General features: G+C 47.3%; 1 protein-coding gene across 2 annotated transcripts in view; it reads left to right on the forward strand.

Moving 5' to 3' along the window:
- Positions 1 to 21,685, forward strand: part of LOC119179501 (uncharacterized) — a 126,081-nt gene that overhangs the window by 17,503 nt on the left and 86,893 nt on the right. For both annotated transcript variants that reach the window (XM_075869901.1, XM_037430587.2), the window contains exon 2: positions 3,900 to 4,012. In XM_075869901.1, coding sequence (XP_075726016.1) covers positions 3,900 to 4,012 — 113 coding nt within the window. The remainder of the gene's footprint in view (positions 1 to 3,899; positions 4,013 to 21,685) is intronic.

The following is a 21,685-nucleotide window of genomic DNA, read 5'->3' on the forward strand; positions in this document are numbered from 1 at the left end:
GATGATAATAATATAATAAATAAAAGAGGTGACAGGACTGATCCTTGCAGAACACCTCTTGTTTGCTTATATGAGGCAGAAGTAGTTCCCTCGTGGCAACAAAAAAAATTCTCTCAAAGAGAAACTCCTGAACCCAAGATATAATGTACTTGGGAACCTCACAGTCCACTAATCTTGAAATTAATGTACTGTATTCCACACTATCGTAGGCTTTTGCGATATTTAACGTGACTAATGCAGAAAGCTCACCAGATACTTTTGCAAGGCGAATTCGGCTTTTCAAATCAACATGAGCCGACCATATAGAGCACCCCTGTCTAAATCCTACTTGCCTAGGTGAAAGGATGTCCTGACGAGCGATAAATTCACTGAGCCTTCTATGAAGAATTCTTTCAATTATTTTAACTAGGTTTGAAGTAAGCGAAATTGGCCGAATGTTATCCAGGACATATCCGAGGCTTGGATTTTTTTGCAGCAACACAACTTTAGCAATTTTCCATGCGCTTGGAATCCATGTGTGCTGTAAGGAGCAGTTAACAATATTCAAAAGCTCCTCGGGATGGGAATTAAATATCAATTTAATCATAGAGTTTGTAATCTGATGTGGACTGGGAGCCGCTTGCTTTACAGTTAGTATGACAGCTGCCAGTTCAGCCATAGTGACTTCCCGAAAGTCCGAGGTTGCGCTTTTGAATGTCACAGGTCTCAAGCATGACGAAGCAAAACGCGCTTCAAGTCCTTTCGCGATGCCCTCTAACAAATCTGTTGTTTCTTTAGGAGACAGCACTACTGAATGCGAATATGCTGGTACCTGCGTCGATTTTTTGTTTTGTAGAAACCTGTACAGGGCATATCTTTTATTAGGTTTTGATAAACGCGAATGTAAGTCAGAATTGTGTTTATATTTAGCTATTGCAACTGTACGTTTAAACAGCGCTGCGTGGAATTTATAGTCAACCCAATTTTTCGGAATATGGTTGCGGCGTAAACGTTTCCAAGCAGCCTTACGTCGCCTATACGCAAGCGTACAATCTTCATTCCACCAAGCTGAATTTGACGGTGTGCTGCCATGCTTAACAGAAAACTCTGCCGGCTGGACAGAGTCACTTAGACATGCTACGACTGAAGCAGCTCGTTGCTGTCCGACGCGTCCTCTCAATGATGAGAGCGCGGAGTTTAAAACAGTTTTATAAATTTTATAGTTGGTGAACCGTTGTTGCCGGATAGCAGAGGTAAGTTGTGGTAACATTATTTCATAGGTAATTGGTACATGATCGCTACTCGTCCCATTATCAAACGTTTCCCACGATGAAATCATAAACTGGCCACACGAAAATGTTAGGTCTAATGTTGATGAGCCTATCCCGCGTAGAAAGGTAACTTGTCCAGAGTTATCACAACGAAAATTATTATCCTGCAACCTCATTTGGAAGGGTTGTTCTTCATCTTCAATTTCCCGCCACCGCTGGCTCACCTTGCTCATTGGTTTTTTTTAGCAAAAACGCGTCATTGAGAAGCACTAGCGCGCGATTCAATTGGCTGCTTGGGGCACGTGACCAAATTAAGGCATCCGATAGGCCAAGGGGCGCTTTCGGCGTCTGCTTCACCATCGCGACGCGCACGGACATGCGCCCTTTTGTCATGGTGCTACTGACTGCGTGTTTGCAGTAAAGAAGTTCCGTGCTACAGTAATTTGTGAAGCGGGTGTGGTGGTGGTTCGTTCGCTGTGAACTTCAGAAAGATCCCAGCTATGGCTCGAGACAACGAGGATAACGAACCCGACGCGGTCAACGGCGGTCGCCGAGTCACTGGTGGAGGCCTAACTCACGTACGAGCCCGTTGGTTGCCAACAATGTTACTGAGAACGGCTGTGTTTTGCAGCCTCATCAGTTAAAGGACGGCAAGTAAAAAGCAGAAGTGAAGCTACCAGAGATATCAATCTTTGTAGTGATGGAACGGAAGTGCAGTCTTATCGCTAAAACCGCCGATGTTGTGGTTCTCCCCGCCTGACGAAAATACCGTGAACTGCGCGACGGGCCGTCAGAGTGGAGTACGCCGCGCATCGACCAACAACAGAAAGTCAGTCCGTTCGCAGTGAACATGCTCGCGGCCCTCGCAATGGAGGCTACTGGCAACAGGTAGACTGCTTTTAACGACGTGTTCGCAACGTTGTCGCGATCTCCGCTCGAAAATGCGGCAGTCTTACGTGAAAAGGAAACTAACACCTCGGCACTCGTGTAGCCTCGAAATTGATGGGCGAGGGAGCAACTTTGGTTCGTGACACTTACGGGTAACTTATTCGGGACAAGTCGGAAAACATCGCCGCGTTATTGGACGGATCGTCGATGACGCACGCACATTTGTCGCACATCGCCGTCAGTACAGTCACCGAACTGATAAGTGGCCTCGCGGCAGGCGAGCACACGGCGACAACTTGCTACAGGACTAGAAGAAACGACACGCTCGTACAAACAATCAGTCCTATTACATTCCCGGTGCATATTAACTGACTAAAAGTATGTGTGCCCTGATATTTTTCTCTTGGAACAACGAAATTACGTTTTAACTGCATTATTCTCGAAGCACAGATTTTGACCACTTTCTTTTGCTTGTTCGGTAAAAGTGGACCTAGGACAACTAGAGCTGTAATTGTTTTTGCACAATGTAGCTAAATGTGCACAAAAAACAATGCTGGGAGCCTATTTTTAATGGGCAGCTTAATTTTTTTACTTTAAGATAAAAATTTCTGTATTTGGTTACATGCAATGAACATTACTGTGCTGTAATTCGAGAAGTACTCGTTCAATTTTCGATCAGCTTGCAGCATTGCACTCATTAGGCTTTCTAGCATTCATTTATAAGTCAATGGTTATGTAATTATAAGTGCATACATTTTTACAGTTAAAAATGTCAGAATTCTTTGTTTTCTTCATTTTTTTAAAATGGCAATTTTGTACACCTTGCATGAAAATTACTGCAATATATCTGAAACAATTACAGATAGCACAATATTTTATTTTGCAGCATGAAGCTATATGTTTGGAGCACACAACACAGGAAGCATATTTTGATTTCTCTTGATGCAAGTTTTTCAAGCTAGTCTTTTGTGTGACCACACAATGGCCACGTTCAGGGCTGTGAAGTTTAGTGTACTGTAAAGTAAGAAATAATGACCCATTGAAAAAAGTGCTTCTTACGTTGCATGTCTTATGCTTTCTACTGTCAATCCCTATGTTATTTGAAATTTTTGACATATGGTTATTTTTCTATTATGGTAAGAACAATAGAAATTGTTATCTTGATTATTTAATTAACTAATGAAGCTACAGAAAAATAACTACATTTTTAGAATCCAGAGAACAAACTAAGTAAGCATGCCAACTTTTGTCACACTTGGTTCAAAAATAAATGAGAGAGCCCTGAGAACCACGTCCCCCCTTAAGGCATGGTTCTGCAGCACGGTATTGCCACTAATACGCAGTGTGAGTAGCACGCTGTTTTTGTTCTCTGCAGTGGCCAAACCCCGTCACAATTGGTACACCTTTTGAGCTTCTACGCTTGGGTATGTCGTACTGTTTAGTTGTGTAATGGTTTCATTTTTGAGCTTTTTTGTGCAATTGAAGTAGTTGTTTAATCTGAGCATTTCTGTTATATCATTGGCTTTTGTTATCCCATTCCATTGATGTGGCTGAAATATCACCTGAGCGGGCCTTAAGCACAGTAACAACAAATTGACTTTTTAAGTTGTATGTGGGCAGCTGCAGTGCTGCTGTTTTACCAGGGTAAAGGGGGGGTCAGTTTTGTTTTGTAATTAGCTCTGTGGAGCATTTGTGGTTATTGGGCAAAAGTGCAAACGTGGCATAGTTTACAGACGGTGCTCGCACTGGCTGAAATTTCAGGCCGAGGTGGCAGTCGTGGTGGTGGGGGCCACAAGGGACAGCGGCGCCACTTCACCAACCTGGAAGAGCTCGAGAGGGAGAAGGAAAAGGAGGAGAGGAATCGCCAGTGGAGGGTCAGTGTCTTATCGCACTACACTTACGGGAGCCTTGTTCAAGCAGTTCACTGTACGTACGCTTGAACACAGGCGTACACTGATGGCAGATTACCGTTGTTCCGGTTGAGAATGCGCGGTTTGCTTTGTATCGCGAGTGACTCAACGCAAAGACCTTCTTCTCTAGTGAAAACACGGGCCTTCCTCCGGTTGACTGCTGTCCATCTGATGCATGCTCAGCCAAAGCACTGTATTTCACATTTATTATTTTCACATCATAATTGTGCTGCTTGATATGCTGTTTAATGTCAGCAGTTTCACCAATATACACATCATCACAATCTGTCTACGGGAGAGCTTACACCACACTGGGGAACCTTGTTTTGGGGAGACTGTCGTTATGAGTGATTGTGGCAGTTTCGAGTCCGTAACATGTGCCACTTGGATGTGGTAGAAACACAGAAATACAGCTTAAAGCTTCACTTATGGAGGACATGCACGACATCCTCGCGGGCTTTATTGGTGACACAAAGACTGAGAAGCAATACTGGGGTATGTGCCACCTTCAGCAGCTGAGATTTAAAAGGGCCCTGCAACACTTCTCCAAGTTGCCATGGAACGGATTCACTAAAGGGGCTTATTGCCTCACAAATCCACTGCCACAAGAATTTATATAATATGTTCAGTACGACCAAGATTTGTCGCACAGTGTAATTGCATTCTCTCGTCGTCCTGACAAAAGTGCTGGGAGCTAAGTCGGGAGGGATGGCACAGAGAAAGAAAATACTTCACGCATAGCTGATGATTAGAGGCTGGATTTTTAGACACTGAAGAACCACTTTTTAGGTGCCAAAAATAGGTGGGGCCCCCAAAACCGTGAATATAGGCACAATAAATTTTGACACAATTCAAATTTTCAAAGAAATACTTGTGTGTCTATGTCTACGACAAGAAAGCAAACAGAAATGTTTTAGTTTATGATGGTACAAAGGCGCTATCAGTCTAGCATAGCCGTGTTTTTTTTTTTTTTTTGCTGCAGGGTTTGTGGAATACGGTTTCTTCTTCTCTAGTCCGGCATGGTGATCTTAGTGTCCACCATTGAATAAACACACTCCTGGGTCTCTTTCTTTTCAGCATGGCTGAGAAGGGCATCACAGGAGCAAATATTCATAGTGCTAGCAGGCCAGAAGGGCCTCTTTGCCTCGTACTGTCTAACATGGTTATACTGAACCCACATATATCAAATTTTCAGGTATGTCAAACTAGTAAGTTACTCCCTTGAAGTAATCTTGCAAAAGTATAGAAATTCCCACATTTATATCAAACGGTGGTTTTACCAGCCTTCGGATATATTGAATGCTGCACGAATTGGAAGGAGCGCTTCGGCACTCGCCGCGCTTCCTGATCCTCCGCGGCACCACAGCTCCGCGCGGGAGTTGGAAGGTGTTCTTTGGCACTCGCACCGCCCGGTGACCTTCGAGCGGCACCACGCGTCCGCCAAAACTCGAAACGCTCGAAAAAAGGTAAGGGCGTGAGAGCTCGAACAACACAATGTGCAACTTGTGGAAAGGCTTTTTTTTTTCGTTTCTTTTTCTCTCTTTTTCACCCGTCCTTTGGAGAGCAGGAACGAAGGAGCTGACGTCCTCCTTCTCTCGCCTTTTCTTTTGTTTTTTTGTTGGTGTTCTGCGAGTTTTGACCAGCCAACCACAGCTCCGCCTTTTGCTGTCGCCTTCGAGAGTGGCCATCGCCTCCCGAGCGCTAAGTTGCTTCCATTTTCGCGTCGATTACATACCACGGCATGTGTAGCATTTCTCTTTTGCGTGCATGGTGTGCAAAGCCACTGTGGACTCTTGAATTGTCGACTTCTCGTGTAGCTAAGGGCAGCGTTAAGAAGCGCAAGACCCTCAACTTTGCGACGAATTTGAAGTGTTTTGAGGCGGGCAAGAAATGTTCGATCGTTGCGGGCGACTTCGGGTTACCACGGAGACTCTGAGTACCTTGTTGAAGAACAAAGCAGATATCAAGGCAAAGGCGGCGGAGCAGCGAATGTCAGGAGCCTGTCATGTGCGTGCTTCTCCCTACGGGAATTTTTAGAAAATGCATTCTGTGCCTGGTTTTTAGAGGTGCGCGCTAAGAACATTCCGATGGATGGCCCGACGCTGATTGTCAAGGCCAAATGGTTTGTCATTGCACTTGGTGAAACAACTTTGCCAACCACACCGGGTGGCCTCACCGATTTAAGCAGTGCTACAACAACATCGTTGGCAAAACCAATCCTGGTGAAAGCGAAGCTGTCTGTAGCCAGGACATCTAGCAGCGGCTGACAAAGGAGTAGCCGGAAATCTCCACTTTTGCGTGCGTGATGTGCAAAGCCACTGTGGACTCTTGAATTGTCGACTTCTCGTGTAGCTAAGGGCAGCGTCAAGAAGCGCAAGACCCTCGACTTTGCGACGAAGTTGAAGTGTTTTGAGGCGGGCGAGAAATGTTCAATCGTTGCGGGCTACTTCAGGATGCCATGGAGACTGAGTACCTTGTTGAAGAACAAAGCAGGTATCAAGGCAAAGGCGGCGGAGCAGCGAATGTCAGGAGCCTGTCATGTGGTTGCTCCTGGCCACAGGAATGTAGAAAATGCATTCTATGCCTGGTTTTTAGAGGTGCGCGCTAAGAACATTTTGGTGGATGGCCCGACGCTGATCGTCATGGCCAAATGGTTTGCCATTGCACTTGGTGAAACAACTTCGCCAACGACACCGGTGGCCTCACCGATTTAAGCAGTGCTACAACAACATCGTTGGCAAAACCAATTCTGGTGAAAGCGAAGCTGTCAGTAGCCAGGACATCCAGCAGCGGCTGACAAAGGAGTAGCCGGAAATCTCCACATTTTCTCTGCAGAGATCTTCAATGCCTGGCGAGACGTGAAGACAGACACATTGGTCAACTGCTTCCGCAAGGCAGGTTTCGAGGGGGCGGAACTTGCGGAAACCAGCGAAAACGACGTGCACATAGATGATGCATTTCGCGAATTGTCGTCCCGCTTCCCGGTAGCAGTTCCACACGAAGTGTCTGCGTACGACTTGTGGAAGCGGACTGCAATGCCGAGGCTGACAGCTCATGTGATGAGGAGGATTGTCCGGATGAGGCGCTGGTTAGCTGCGCATACTTAGTCGCTGAAGTGCCGGCAGTGTTCGGCATTGTTCGCCGTTGTATCGGTCACATGGAGGGAACTGGGCTGTCGCACCTGGACAGCCTTGATAAGATTGAGACTAGTGTCTTCAACATTTCAAAACCGAAGCAGGCCAAGATAAGCTCTCTGTTTTATCCTTAGCCTAATTGCCTGCTTTATTCTTGCTCCAACTTACACATATATATTCCATTTAGTTTATTCTTCTGCCAAGGCAACTTGGAAAATGTCATCTGGGCGTGCGTTGATTATACAGCACCAATCATTCTGCTTGCTGCTTGGTAAAATGACCCAATTTAGTTTGGCAGAAATTATTCTCAATATTATGATGCAGAGTGACTGCCGCCTACTTCATAGTCACCACTGCGTGACATACAATAGGTCTGAAGAGTTTCTGAGGTGCACATGTCCTCTCACTTACGAAAATTGACTGCACGTTTGTGATTCTATAGATAACGATTGGTTTATGCCAGCAGGCAAGTTATTCTTCTTATCTGCCGGTGTAAACTATTTATCTGTATACTCACTCACGTACAATCAATGAAAGTAATAAAAATGTAACAGCAGCTTTATGTGCTCTACGTTGGCCTGTATCACAATGTTCCAGAAAATGCCACTAGCAGCGTTGCTGCTGCTGTAAACCAGTGGTTTGGTATTGCAAAACGCCCCGCCGTGGTGGTCTAGTGGCTAAGGTGGCTGGGGATGCTGACTTGCAGGTCGCGGGATCAAATCGCGGCTGCAGCAGCTGCATTTTCAATGGAGGTGGAAATGTTGTAGGCCCGTGTACTCAGATTTGGGTGCATGTTAAAGAACCGCAGGTGGGTGAAATTTTCGGAGCCCTCCACTACGGCGTCTCTCATAATCATATGGTGGTTTTGGGACGTTAAACCCCACATATCAACCAATCAATACGTTAATTTGCACGTTAGCACCATTCATACTAAATTGCAGGCTTGAGAATTTCGCAGATTCTTGTCAAATGAACTTTATAGCTTGCCTCGAAACGCTCACCTCGCTTGCCAGAATTAATGGCAACATTGTGTGTGAGACGTTGAGTTTTGCCTGGCGGAAGGGACGAACCGATGTGCCACTGCAGCGTCTGCTTGTCTACTATGGATTGTGTGGGTTTGGCCGGTGCTTCCTTGAATGATAGTGTGATTTCTTTTTCCGTGTTGCTGGGCGTGCGATAGGAACCAAGTGGTGTTGCATTGTGAGCCACACACGATTCGTCATATGTTCACCATAACAGTATAAGCGTTTTACCCGATTGCCGCAGACAGCGTGGACAGGTAGTGCTATCTGGTGGGCGTTATGTGCAATCAGGCGGCTTCCAGCAGCGTCAAGGCAAATCTTTACATCACAGATAGAAGTGCACTCGGTTGGGTATCGGTTTCGGTGTTGCGGTTTTCAGGTAATTAAAAATTATTCTCGAATTTTTCGAGCATTTTAGTTTAGGGGCACATTAGAAGAGTGCCTAAAAAACATGAAAGCAGCATTGTTCTGACATGTTAAAAAAAAAATTGCCGGATTTGGCTTTTAAAGAACCCCAAGTGGCCGAAATTTCCGGAGCCCTGCACTATGGCGTCTCTCAAACATATTGTCATGTGCTTGCCCAAGAGACCCTAGTCCAGGACTAGGTGCGTGCGCACCTAGTCCAGAGACCCGGCCCCTCGTCACGACTCCGGTGCACCGATTCAGTCGGCGCCTACTAGGCCTAAGTCCGGAGTCTGTACCTGTTCCGCCTCTAACCAGCATGGCAGCTCCTACCACATCCACGGCTACCCTCCCATCGCAGACCACTCTTCCCTCCCAGGTGACTCTTGAACATCCTCGCGTTCCTGAGGTTTTCCATGGGGAAGAGTACGAGGATGTCGAGGACTGGCTCGAACAGTTCAAACGGGTCGCTGTATCTAACCACTGGAACGAACAGCACAAACTTGGCCATGCATATTTCGCCCTGGAAGATAGCGCTTGCACGCGGTACGAGAACCGCGAGGCTACTTTCTAATCTTGGGAAGATTTCCGTCGACAGCTCCTTGCCACATTTTTGAACACGGACCGACGGGATCGCGCACAGCAACTGATTGAGGCTTGCGCACAAAAACCCAACGAAACAGCCGCCATGTACGCAGAGGATATGATCCGTCTGTTTCGACGAGCTGGCCCTGACATGCCCGAGGCAAAGAAGGTGCGTCACCTAATGCAGGGTGTCAAAGAACCAGTGTTTGCGGGCCTCGTACGAAATCCACCTACAACAGTACCGTATTTTTCGGTGTATAAGTCGCGGTTTTTTTCTGAATTTTTCATGGGTGCGTCTTATACAATGATGCGACTTATATACATTCAAAATCGAGTTGGATGCCACGGCTTGGGTGGCGCTGTTTACGTCAAGCAGAGGTTATCTGATTGGTGGCTAAAGTCAAGGCACGAGTGAAAATTAAACCCTTCACTGTGAAGTACGAATCCTCAACTTTATTATTTAAAGAAAAAAAAAGAGATAAATGTAATGATTAGTTCACTAAGTATTACGGCTAGGTGGCGTTAGCCGCCGCCCAATCTAAAGGGTACAGCCACATCGATCCATCCATCCATCAAAATGGCGTCTACGGCGCTTCACCGCCACCTTTTTCCTTCCTCCGCGGCCTTCTGCGATGCACAGAAACCACATTTAAAAAGAAAGTAAGATTAACGGTAAGTTAACACCCTAAAGGTAACGCAGCTATGTAGTTTTGCACAAAAAAATGATCATAGGGGTGAAAATGTGGAGGTATTTTTTAAATTATAAATTATGAAAAGCAAGTTTGGATTTCAGAGCCACTTCTTTTACCGTCACTTCCGTCCGCCATAACGTCTTCATTGCACTCGCTGTGTCGTTGTTGCTGCGCGCGTCTCGTGTGTTGTGTTGTGCGTCGTAGCATAAAGCCGGTAGCGCCGTAGAACCTCGCGAACCATGGCGCCGCTTGGAAAGCGCAAGTCGGCGAAGCTATGACGCCAAGTTCAAGCTGCGCGCTGTTGAATTTGCCGAAAACCACGGGAACAGAGAAGCAGGGAGGCAATTCGACGTCAGTGAAAAAATAATCCGTGACTGGCGCAAGGCGCACAGCGTCCTCCGGACGATGAAGTCGACAAAGAAGGCCAACCGCGGCAAGAAGGCGCGCTGGCCGGACCTCGAGCGTAGCCTGCGCACGTGGGTACTGCAACAACGAGCCGAAGGAAGAGGGCTGTCAACAGTGCAGCTGCGCCTGAAGGCGAAGGCTCTGGCAGCGGAGAGCAATGTTACGGGATTCAATGGTGGTCCGTCGTGGTGTTTCCGCTTTATGCGACGGAATCAGCTGGTTATGAGAGCCCGGACGACAGTGTGCCAGAAGCTGCCCGACGACTTTCAGGCGCAACTGGACAACTTCAGCTCATTCGTGAGGGAGGAAGTTGCGAAGAAGAATGTCAGCGCGAGCCACATCGTTAACATGGATGAAGTGCCGCTGACATTCGACATCCCGCTTGGGAGAAGCATCGCCGAAAAAGGCCAGAAAATTGTCACGGTGAGGACAACAGGCCACGAGAAGTCCCACTTCACCGTTGTGCTCGCCTGCTGCGTGGACGGCACAAAGCTGCCTCTCATGCTAATATTTAAGCGGAAAACCTTGCCGAAGGATAATTTCCCTCCTACAGTGGTGATTCAGGCGAACACAAAAGGTTGGATGAACGAGGGAATGATGAGTGTGTGGCTTGACCGCTGTTTTTCCCGTCGACCAGACGGATTCTTCCACGTGAAGCCAGGAATGCTGGTAATGGACAGTATGCGGGCACACATCACCGATATTGTCAAAAAAAAAGATCAGTTCAAAGAACTGTATGCCAGTGATTATTCCCGGCGGCATGACGAAGATGCTTCAGCCGCTTGACATTTCTGTCAACCGCAGCTTCAAGGCAGTTCTGCGACGTTCGTGGGAAACGTGGATGTCGGAGGGAGAACACAGCTTTACAAAAACGGGGCGCATGAGACGCGCAGAGTTCGGCGAAGTGGCGAAATGGGTGAGTGACGCTTGGGAGTCAATTTCTGCGAAGACCATTGTGGCGGGCTTTCGCAAGGCCGGTTTGATCCCCTGCGCGGCCGATGGCGACGTTGAAGAATCCGATTCGAGCGAGTCGGAGGACGACTGTGATGTGCCAGCAGTACTGCAACCAGAACTAGCTGCATTGTTCGTGAGCGACTCGGAGGAAGACGACTTCGGTGGCTTTGAATAAACGTCACCAAGCTATCGGAATAATAAAGGTACTTCTGAAAGTATTGTTTTTATGTGTGTTTAAAAGCGCTCGCACGCGTGACTGCCGATAGCTAGAAACGTGCAAAAGCGTTGGCCGTCGCAAGCATGCATTTTTGCAATGCATTGTCACGACGAGATACTTAAATGTCGGTAGTCGGATGAGCAAGTGCGTCTTCTACACCGGTGCGACTTATATATGTTTTTTTCAGAAAAACTGCTATTTTGAGGGGAGTGCGACTTATGCAAGGGTGCGACCTATGAACCGGAAAATACGGTAGATGAATTCTTAAGAGGGGCGACTGTCATCGAGCGCGCACTGCGACAACGATACCGACACTTTGACCGCCTGCCGAACTACACGGCAGTAAGTGCTGCAGCTCAGAACACTGCCGTGTGTGAAAGTTCCCTACGACAAATGATTAGGGAAATACTGCGTGAGGAACTTCGGGCCCTCTGCATCCCACCTACCCAATCGCCCGTCGCATCTGTTGCCGAAATCGTCTGCCAGGAGTTGAGGCAAGCCGTTACACCACCGGCGCCAAGTCCTGAGCCACATCCAGCGAGCTACGCTGATGTGGTCCGTCGTCCTCCACCGTCATTTGTGGCGACACCCTTCCAGCCACGACCCACGGCCGTACCTTGGTGGCAACGGGATTCCATGAGACGACCACCAGTTCGCCGAACTGACTTGTGGCGCATACCGACCGTTGACCTATTTGCTTCCGCTGCGGAGAACCAGGTCACATTGCTCGCTATTGCCGTCATAGCGATTCCGGCTTCGGGAACTTTTCTCGTCCCGCTTCTTTCCGCTTTGAAGACCGTCGTGCCCACAATGCTGATCAACTGTCGACTGGCCAAGCAACTACACCGCGTCGCTGGCGATCTCCATCTCCTGCGCGTCACCGTGACTTCCCTCAGAGCTACGCGGACGTCACCAGAGGCCGTTCACCTAGCCCGCGCCGGGGAAACTAACTGCTGCGACCTCCGGGGGCAAGGTTGCCAATCGTCGAGACACCGAAAAGTTCCCCCTATCATCGCAAGAAGATGTGACGACAACCACGACGAATACGACGACGAATACGATGACGAATACTAATGCTGGTGAAGTTGTACGTGCTGATCTTGGCGTTTTCATTGACGGGCGTTTTCATTGACGGACATTACGTTACAGCACTGGTCGACACTGGCGCCGACTTCTCTATCATGCGACAAGAGCTCACCGACCGGCTTAGAATGGTCAAGACACCGTGGACAGGGCCACACATAAGGAGTGCTGGTGGTCAGCTGATGATTCCCACGGGTAAATGCACCGCTCGACTTCGCATTGGGAATTCTAGCTTCGTGGCCACTTTCGTCCTGTTGCCAGACTGCTGTAAAGAGTTAATTTTGGGTATGGATTTTCTTCGAGATCATGGCGCTGTTATCAACATCCCTCAACGCATGGTGACGTTTTGCGCACATCCGTACGTCGACGACAGCAGCGACGAACTACGCGGCAGCTTGCGAACAGCCGACGATGTGATGCTCCCAACGAGATCCTGCTGCCTTGTGTCTGTGTCCAGTGGGTGGCCTTCCTATAACGATGTGATAGTGGAGCACATTGTCGCTCTTTTGCTCACGCAAGGCATTTCCATTGCGAGAGGCATCTTAACGCTTACTGGTGGACAGGCAGAAGTGCTCTTTACAAACTTCAGCAACGAGCGCCGTCAAATCCAGAAGGGTACCGCAATTGCCTACTTCGACGATATAGACCAAGCCGGGGATTTCTGTGCTTTGCAACCAGATGACGTGACAGTCCCTGCCTCGACAACTTTGTCGGTGGACATCTGCTCCACGCTACCGCCCTCTGATAGGAAGCGTCTGCTTGGACTTATGCACCAATTCGAAGACTGCTTTTCGCGTACGTCAAAGGTCCAGCGGACACCATTGACCAAGCACCGCGTCATTACCGAAGACAACACGCGACCGATTCGGCAGAACCCCTACCGCGTGGCTCCAAAAGAACGCGAGGAGATTCAAAAGCAAGTACAGAAGATGCTCGTGGATGACGTCATACAACCTTCGAAAAGTCCTTGGGCGTCCCCCGTGGTTTTGGTCAAGAAAAAAGACGGCAGCTTGCGTTTCTGTATTGATTATCGCAAGTTGAACCAAGTCACGAAGAAAGACGTCTATCCACTGCCTAGCATAGACGATTCACTCGATCGGCTGCGTCATGCGCGCTATTTCTCTTCAATGGACCTCCGAAGCGGCTACTGGCAGATAGAAGTCGACGAGAGAGATCGTGAAAAAACGGCCTTTGTGACGCCTGATGGCCTTTACGAATTTAAGGTGCTTCCTTTTGGGTTGTGCTCGGCGCCAGCCACTTTTCAGCGTCTCATGGACACCGTACTATCGGGCCTGAAGTGGCAAACATGCTTGGTCTATCTAGACGATGTTGTTGTATTCTCAGCATCATTCGAGGAATATCTCAGCCGTCTATCCACCGTGCTCCAAGCCATACGCTCAGCCGGCCTGACTTTAAAACCAGAAAAATGTCACTTTGGTTTCAACGAACTCGGCTTCCTAGGCCACGTCGTCAGTCACGAGGGTGTTCGACCTGACCCGGCCAAAATAGACGCCGTAGCGCAATTTCCTGCACCCCGTGACAAAAAGGCTGTGAGATGCTTCTTAGGGTTGTGCGCCTATTACCGACGATTTATCGAGGACTTTTCGTCTATTGCGGCGCCATTGACACGACTCACACGTGAGGACGTCCCCTTCTTTTGGGGTGAACAGGAGCAAATGGCATTCAATGAACTGCGACAACGCTTACAAACACCTCCAGTCCTTGCGCACTTCGACCAGGACGCCCCTACAGTACTTCACACTGACGCCAGCAATGTAGGTCTAGGTGCCGTTCTGGTGCAGTGGTAAGACGGCTGTGAAAGAGTAATATCCTACGCCAGCAGAACTCTCTCTCGCACGGAGGAGAACTACTCGACCACCGTGAAGGAGTGTCTCGCCGTGGTGTCGGCAGTCATCAAATTTCGTCTGTATTTGTACGGCCGCTCCTTCAAGGTTGTTAGCGACCATCACTCTTTGTGCTGGCTCACCAACCTTAAAGATCCATCTGGTCGTTTGGCGCGCTGGAGCCTAAGACTTCAAGAGTTTGACATGACCATCGTCTACAAATCTGGGAAGAGGCACACCGACGCCGACTGTCTCTCACGGTCGCCAGTGGAAACTGTCGCTCCTGATGACGAAAACATCGACGCGGCATTCTTGGGAGTTGTCAACACGGCCACTATTGCACGAGAGCGGCGCAGTGACCCTGAGCTGTTACCACTCATTGAATATTTAGAAGGACGACGTAAAGACGTGCCGCGGTTATTTGCTAGAGGACTGCCATCTTTTTGCTTGCGAAACGATGTTCTCTATAAGAAAAACTTCTCACGAACCGGTAACCCGCACTTGCTCGTCGTGCCTGCCTCTCTTCGAAAGGAATTATGGAAGCGTGTCATGATGAAGCAACTTCTGGTCATCTAGGCTACACCCGAACATTGTGCCGACTACGATGCAAGTACTACTGGCCAAAGTTACCTGCTGCTGTTAACCATCACGTGCGAACGTGCACCGACTGCCAAAGACGCAAAGCGCCCCCCAGCAAGCCCGCCGGTCTTTTACATCCAGTCGAAGCACCAGAAAAGCCGTTCACCCAGATTGGAATGGATTTCCTGGGTCCCTTTCCAACTTCCACAACAGGAAACAGATGGATTATTGTGGTCACTGATTACCTGTCCCGTTATGCGGAGGCTAAAGCTATGCAGCGCGGCACAGCAGCAGAAGCCGCTCAGTTTTTCATCGAAAACATCGTCCTTCGGCATGGCACTCCGACAACAGTGATCACAGACAGAGGACCTGCCTTCACCGCAGAGCTTTTGGAGTCGGTTCTCAGACTCAGCGGTACAGCTCACCGGAGAACAACTGCATACCATCCGCAGACAAACGGACTGACGGAGCGCCTCAATAGGACCCTCACAGACATGATCAGTATGTACGTTGACACGGAACATAAAAACTGGGATCAGATATTGCCGTACGTGACCTTTGCTTATAACACTGCTCGACAAGAAACCACTGGAATGACACCGTTCAGTCTGATCTATGGTCGCGAAGTCACGACAACATTGGACGCCATGTTGCCGCATGAGTGTGACGACATCCATGTAGACGCCGAAGAATTCACTCAGCGTGCCGAAGAAGCCAGACAGCTCGCGCGCGTGCGCATCTGTCATCAGCAGCATCAAGATGCACAACGCTACGACACCCGACACAAGTTTGTTAGCTACTCACCAGGCGACAAAGTGTGGGTCTGGATTCCGATACGTCGACGTGGACTGTCTGAGAAACTGCTAAGACGGTACTTTGGTCCATACAGCGTCACGCGACGCTTGAACGACGTGAACTACGAAGTCGTTCCCGACACTAATTGTAGTTCTAAGCGCCAAAAGCATCTGCCCGAAGTCGTGCACGTCGTGCGACTGAAACCGTATTTATCGAGTTAATTAGCTCCCGGTTACCGTTTTCCTACGACCACTTCATACGCCTGGTAGAGCACCTAAGTTGCGCATCGGGACGATGCTTCTTTCGGAGGGAGGCAAATGTCACGTGCTTGTTCAAGAAAGACGATGACAGTTGTGCATGTGCCACGAAGGACTACGAATTGGACGAAGAAGAACACGCTTGCGCGTTCTAATTAAAAAGATCGACCTGCTTCTGGTGTCTCAGTCTCTACGGCAAGACCTCTGTTTTGACGTCGTGACAATATGGTGGTTTTGGGACTTTAAACCTCACATATCAGTCAATTGGTATTGGCAAACGGTCTTTAAAGTTGTATTAACATGATGGACAGAATCGCGATTCTACTCCGGAGAACTTCTACTATATGTCACCGTACGTCACCCATTTCCCTGTTCCTGCTTCGGTCTGCGTGGAGCCATTTGCGAAAAGACGAAAGCCCAAATCACAGTTGGGATACTTGGGGAGCAATGTCGAAATTCTCGCTTGCAGTGTGGCTTCTCCCCTGTTGTGAGATTGCTGGCTGGGGAAAGATTCGAATCGTCACATGCCACGTCACTGATTCGTTTGTGATCTTGCCTGTCCTGTGAATATAGCTTTATGAACAAGCTGAAACTTCACACCGGTATTTGCGCCATCGTGCGAAGGCTTCCTATTGAAGCTCGCATAATTACATGACAATCTACTAGCTGGTCGGCAAGCTGAGCAGTGACGCCCATCAATTACAAAAATGACAAGCAAGAACGCTGTCACAGCCCCGCCGCGGTGGTCTAGTGGCTAAGGTACTCGGCTGCTGACCCGCAGGTCGCGGGTTCGAATCCCGGCTGCGGCGGCTGCATTTCCGATGGAGGCGGAAATGTTGTAGGCCCGTGTGCTCAGATTTGGGCGCACGTTAAAGAACCCCAGGTGGTCAAAATTTCCGGAGCCCTCCACTACGGCGTCTCTCATAATCATATGGTGGTTTTGGGACGTTAAAACCCCACATATCAATCAAGAACGCTGTCACTGAAGTGTGTATGGAGCCACCCTGTTAAGCAGCTAAATGAAACCTGAATAGTTCTTTGTAAGTAAGTTAATTTACTTTGGCCAAAACCTTAATTTAATTAAAATAAAATTGGGATCATTTGAGAAATTTTCAAGTCATTGTTTTTTACATACGCGTTTGCCACTAGATTGTTGGGGTCTAAAACAATAATATTGGGAATGTATCGAAGTAGCTTAATATACAATTGGCAAGTATCGTATCGGATACAATTTTTGCGGCAGTATCTTGTAGCTGTATTATACTTTTTGTCTGATTATCTTGTATTGTATGGCGATATCATTTCAATGTACCTTTGCCCAGCCCTGGGTTCACATCAGTTTTCATGGGACATTCGACCGCTGAAAAGCTCCAGGAGAAATTAGGTACATTCACAAATTTGCTGCTGGAGAAAGCTGTCAATGGATGGTCACAACGTAAACCTAAAATGTTTTAAGGGAATGCAAGATTACCTGCAGAAAAATGATCAAGTTCAATGTTTGAACTTGGGCACCTGTGGTCTTCACACTGTTCATGATACTTACAGGGCAGGTGTTGTTGCCAGCATGTGGGCCTAGAAAAATGTTTTGGCAGGCCTCCGTGCCATGTTTCACGATGCGCCAGCACGAAGAGAAGATTGTACCACTGTCCAAACCAAGAGAAATTCCCCTTAAAGTTTGTTCCACATCAATGGGCAATGTTGCCGGTCTATCATGGCAATGTTATGTTGCTGGTCTATCATGGCAATGTTACCGTGATGGGACGTGCCGTTGTAGTGTGGGATGATTTGAAGAAATATGTGAAATGCAGAAAAGGAAAGATTTGAACATGCCAAGGTCTGCATCAAACACACAGATATCAGCTTTTTGGCCACCCTTAAGTTTGCACTTGCGATTGCCATTCCTCACTGCATTAGCTGCAAAAACCACTGATCTTCTTTCTACAAAAAGATCTGGAGAGTCTTGTGAGGAAACTACTCATGAGGTTCATGAAATGCACAGCGCTGACAGCTTCTGCTGGAATACTCAAAATAGACCTTGCAGACCCGAATGTGTCTGCTGAAAAGGTGGACGTTGGGCATGCTGCTAGACAAATAATCAAGGCTGCAAAGGGAAGTGCTAAAGAAGTATTTGCCACTTAAATGGAATGCGAAGAATTCCTTACAGCTACAGAACAAAAAATTCTGGAGAAGAGCCCACAGGCAAATCAGCTGGTTAGGAGACTGTCCTTGCTCGACCCCCGGAAATTGGCCTCTAAGCCAGATGAGTGTCTTAAAGGCTTTAGGAAAGTCCTAGATGCACTCATGCGATTGGTCGGTTAGATGAGCGCGATGCGGTGCTTGGTCAATACCCGGAACTTCTGCAGGAGAAGTAGTCTAACAGTTTGACAAAAACTCTACTAGTCTGGATGAATTTTGTCTTGAGCTCCTAAAGGCTGATAGAAGTTAGTCGTATATTCACCTGTGATAAGTTGTACGACTTCTCTTGTGACCAAGCAGGCAAAGACATCAAGGAGAAGCCACATTGAGGAAGCAATTCACAGTATCAAAGTGAAGAGGTCTGAAGAAACAAGCGCTGACTTGACAGCTTGCGCTGACAACTATGCTGAATGGGCAGAAGCTGCAAGTGACATCTCTTTAATCGGGAAGTGCAACAGTCTGAGAAAAACAGCGAAAAAAAAAGTCTTTGGAACTTGTAGAAGTGGACGAGAAGTTGAAAACTTCATGAACTTGATCCACTGCCGAAAAAGGGTCTTTTGTTTATGTGTGTGTGTGTTTTTGTACTGTTTTCAATATGTCTTAATTTGTCAAGAAAATTGTAAATATGGTTGTTGTGGTAAGCAGAAAATATATAGCTGATTAACCTTTGTTAGCTAGATAATGATTGTTGAAATAAAGTATAACTTTTTATGCTGTAAAAAGTGGTGTTGTCATTCTCTGTGGTTTGAAGTGTTATTGAAGTTTAGTGTGTTATTCAATTATTATTTCAATTGTAGTTATGTCCTTCAAAGACCTTCAAAAACCTCGAGATTTGTTTCACTCCGGTGCTATGAACCTGCCTCCCCTACCTTGTCCAGCTGACTGGAGAGTGTAGTATATGTTCATAAGTATCTATGAAATGTATTCACAGTACACTTATTTGTTGTAAACAAGCAAAGTAGCAGCTGCTGTGCCCGCAGAAGAAATGCTGCTAGTAATCAACGAAATAGTATCAGCGGCAACACGTTGGGCATTAGCAGCACAGCTCTGCTAAAAATTTTGAGTTAAAATATTTCACGGCCCGCACGAGAAATATGCACGACATGTCTGGTGAATATCTGGCTGGAATATTTCTGCTGTAAAAACAGAATCGGTGAGCAAAAGGAAGGCAAAAGGTTCTTTCAAATAAAGATGGGTGAGGGTGAAAGCAAACATGGGGGGTGACGTGCATTCACAGGATCAGCCAAACTCTTTTTCGATAACCCAAAAATATGCCACAATCCTCGCTACCCAGCAGTATTCTGGCCACATTGGCTCGATAGGGTTCGGGTTAGGCTTTCAAAGTTACATTTGTGGCACCCCTTGGGTGCGATCTAACTTTGTCAGAAAACAATTACGTGGGCCCCAGCAGGCACTGTTAAAACTTGGGATATAATGGTAAGGAGCTGCAGAAACCTCAAGGGAGCATGGCCACCCGCATTTTGTTTTTCTGACAGTCACTCAAGCGAAGCTCCAAGGCTAGTAGTTGTGTTTTTCATTTAGTGTTCATTTGTTTGTTTCAATAACACCTAACAGATAACACATTGACCAAGGCTGTTGGTACATAGTAAAGCGAGGGACAAAGAAAATTTGTTTTGTTTGATGAGAGTTCCATTTATTGAGAGATGCAGAAGCCTGTAGATGTGGAGCACGAAACCAGTCACAGGAACGACAGTTCCATTTATGGGGGGACGGGGTCCTTGAAAACCGAAAAATCGCGAAAAATTGTTTTTTAAAAACCATATTGTTTGGTTGTATGTCACATAAACTACCCATTCTGTAAATGTCAGCACCTAATTTAACCCAAAAATAAAAAAAGATGCTATTTCTGAGACTGTCGCAGCGCCCAAAACGCACACAAATGGCAAAAACAAACCAAACTTCGCGCGCGCCATTCCAAAACCATGCGGCCATCCCGCACCATCTTGGTCTTGTTGTGACCGTGAATTCTTTCTCTCTCGTTTGCTGCCTTTCAAAATGGCATCTACGGCGTGTTTGAGATGCTATCAGCGTTTCCCCAAGATGCGATGTGGAGCGCTGGTTGGCTAGAGCAGCTCATTCATATCTCGCAGGCGAAAGTGCGCCCGCCATTGGCTGCTGCACTTGAAATGGGGGCGGTCCCTCCCGGCGATGACACGTCCAGCACGCTCGTCTCGTTGTTGTTTTCTGCTCCGTCTGCTTCGATAGACGTTTGCTTGCGGGCCTCTTTTTTGCCATGCTCTGTATTTTCGATCAGTTTCTTTTCTTCTTTTTTTCTTTTCGCACAAGTTCTGTGCCCTTTATCTTTGTTGCTGTGCGTGATGCCGGCAACGAAGCCGGAGACGGTGCACTAGTTCGGAGCGCGGAAATGCATTATGCGGACTCTACGAGAATCCGAATTGCATTTTTCTGCTGCAAGTGCCTAGTGCATAGATGCTTGCGGCGAAAAAACTGTGCTGTCGGCTGCCACCAGTCTATAATCCGACAAACCGTGCGTACTTGGAGCCGTGAATGCATCGAGCGTGTCCGAGCGAGATCGCCGGATCCAGCACGTGCTCTGAATCGGTACCATCGAGCGTGACACCGAGTGTTGCTAAGATCGCCAGACCTAGCACTTGATTTGCATCGGGGCCAACAACGTGCATGGCCTGTCAACCCTTCATCTGCGGACGCATTTCCTAACTTAGGAAGAAATCGATGCGAATGCGAGGCGACAAGACGCCGTTCGCGCTGAACTCGAATCTACGCCAGCGACGCAGAAAAAATTTTAACTGATGCAGCCAGCTCTTGAAAAAGATGCCCTATGTCTGAAGAAAAAATTCTAAGCGGCACTTAGAGAAGGTTGTGGGAAGACGAAAGAAGAAAAAAGTGCACAAGGATACTTTAAGCTACTCTGCTGGAGCTTTTTGAGAAAAACACATGCGCTGAACTTTCATAGCCCGTTTTTTCAAAATGGATTTTTAGCTAGTTGTGGTGTTCAGGAAAGCAATTTCTCAAAAACTGCTTATCAGACTTGTGTGCCGTTTCTTTTATTCTACTCCTGGATGATTTTGCCAGAGTGCAACAAGCTTCTTTTTTTTGAAAATTGGTGCCAATAATTATTAATAAACAATTAATTTTTGACAAATGTCATACCTACTGGCTACATCAAATTCAAAGTTGCATAAAACTTTTTGTAGGGGAAATTGAATAAAGAAACGGCTCTTTAGCGCTCTAGAATGTCTATCCAGGGATGACCAGAAATCCCTGCTAACGAGAGTGACTATTTGCAATTTGTGATGTAAGATCGTAAGTATTTGCCTTGTGTTCAGATTAGCAGCATTTCATGAAAGTTTTCAGGAATGCGTTCAGGGCTTCCGTTAGGGATCTACTAATTGTTACTTTCCTCAATGTCTGCACATGAAAGGTGTTTCGGGGAGTAAATGCCAGTGTGCGTGATAGCAAGGCTTTCATA

This window comes from Rhipicephalus microplus, chromosome 7, assembly GCF_043290135.1.
Source record: "Rhipicephalus microplus isolate Deutch F79 chromosome 7, USDA_Rmic, whole genome shotgun sequence".
Lineage (NCBI taxonomy): Eukaryota > Metazoa > Arthropoda > Arachnida > Ixodida > Ixodidae > Rhipicephalus > Rhipicephalus microplus.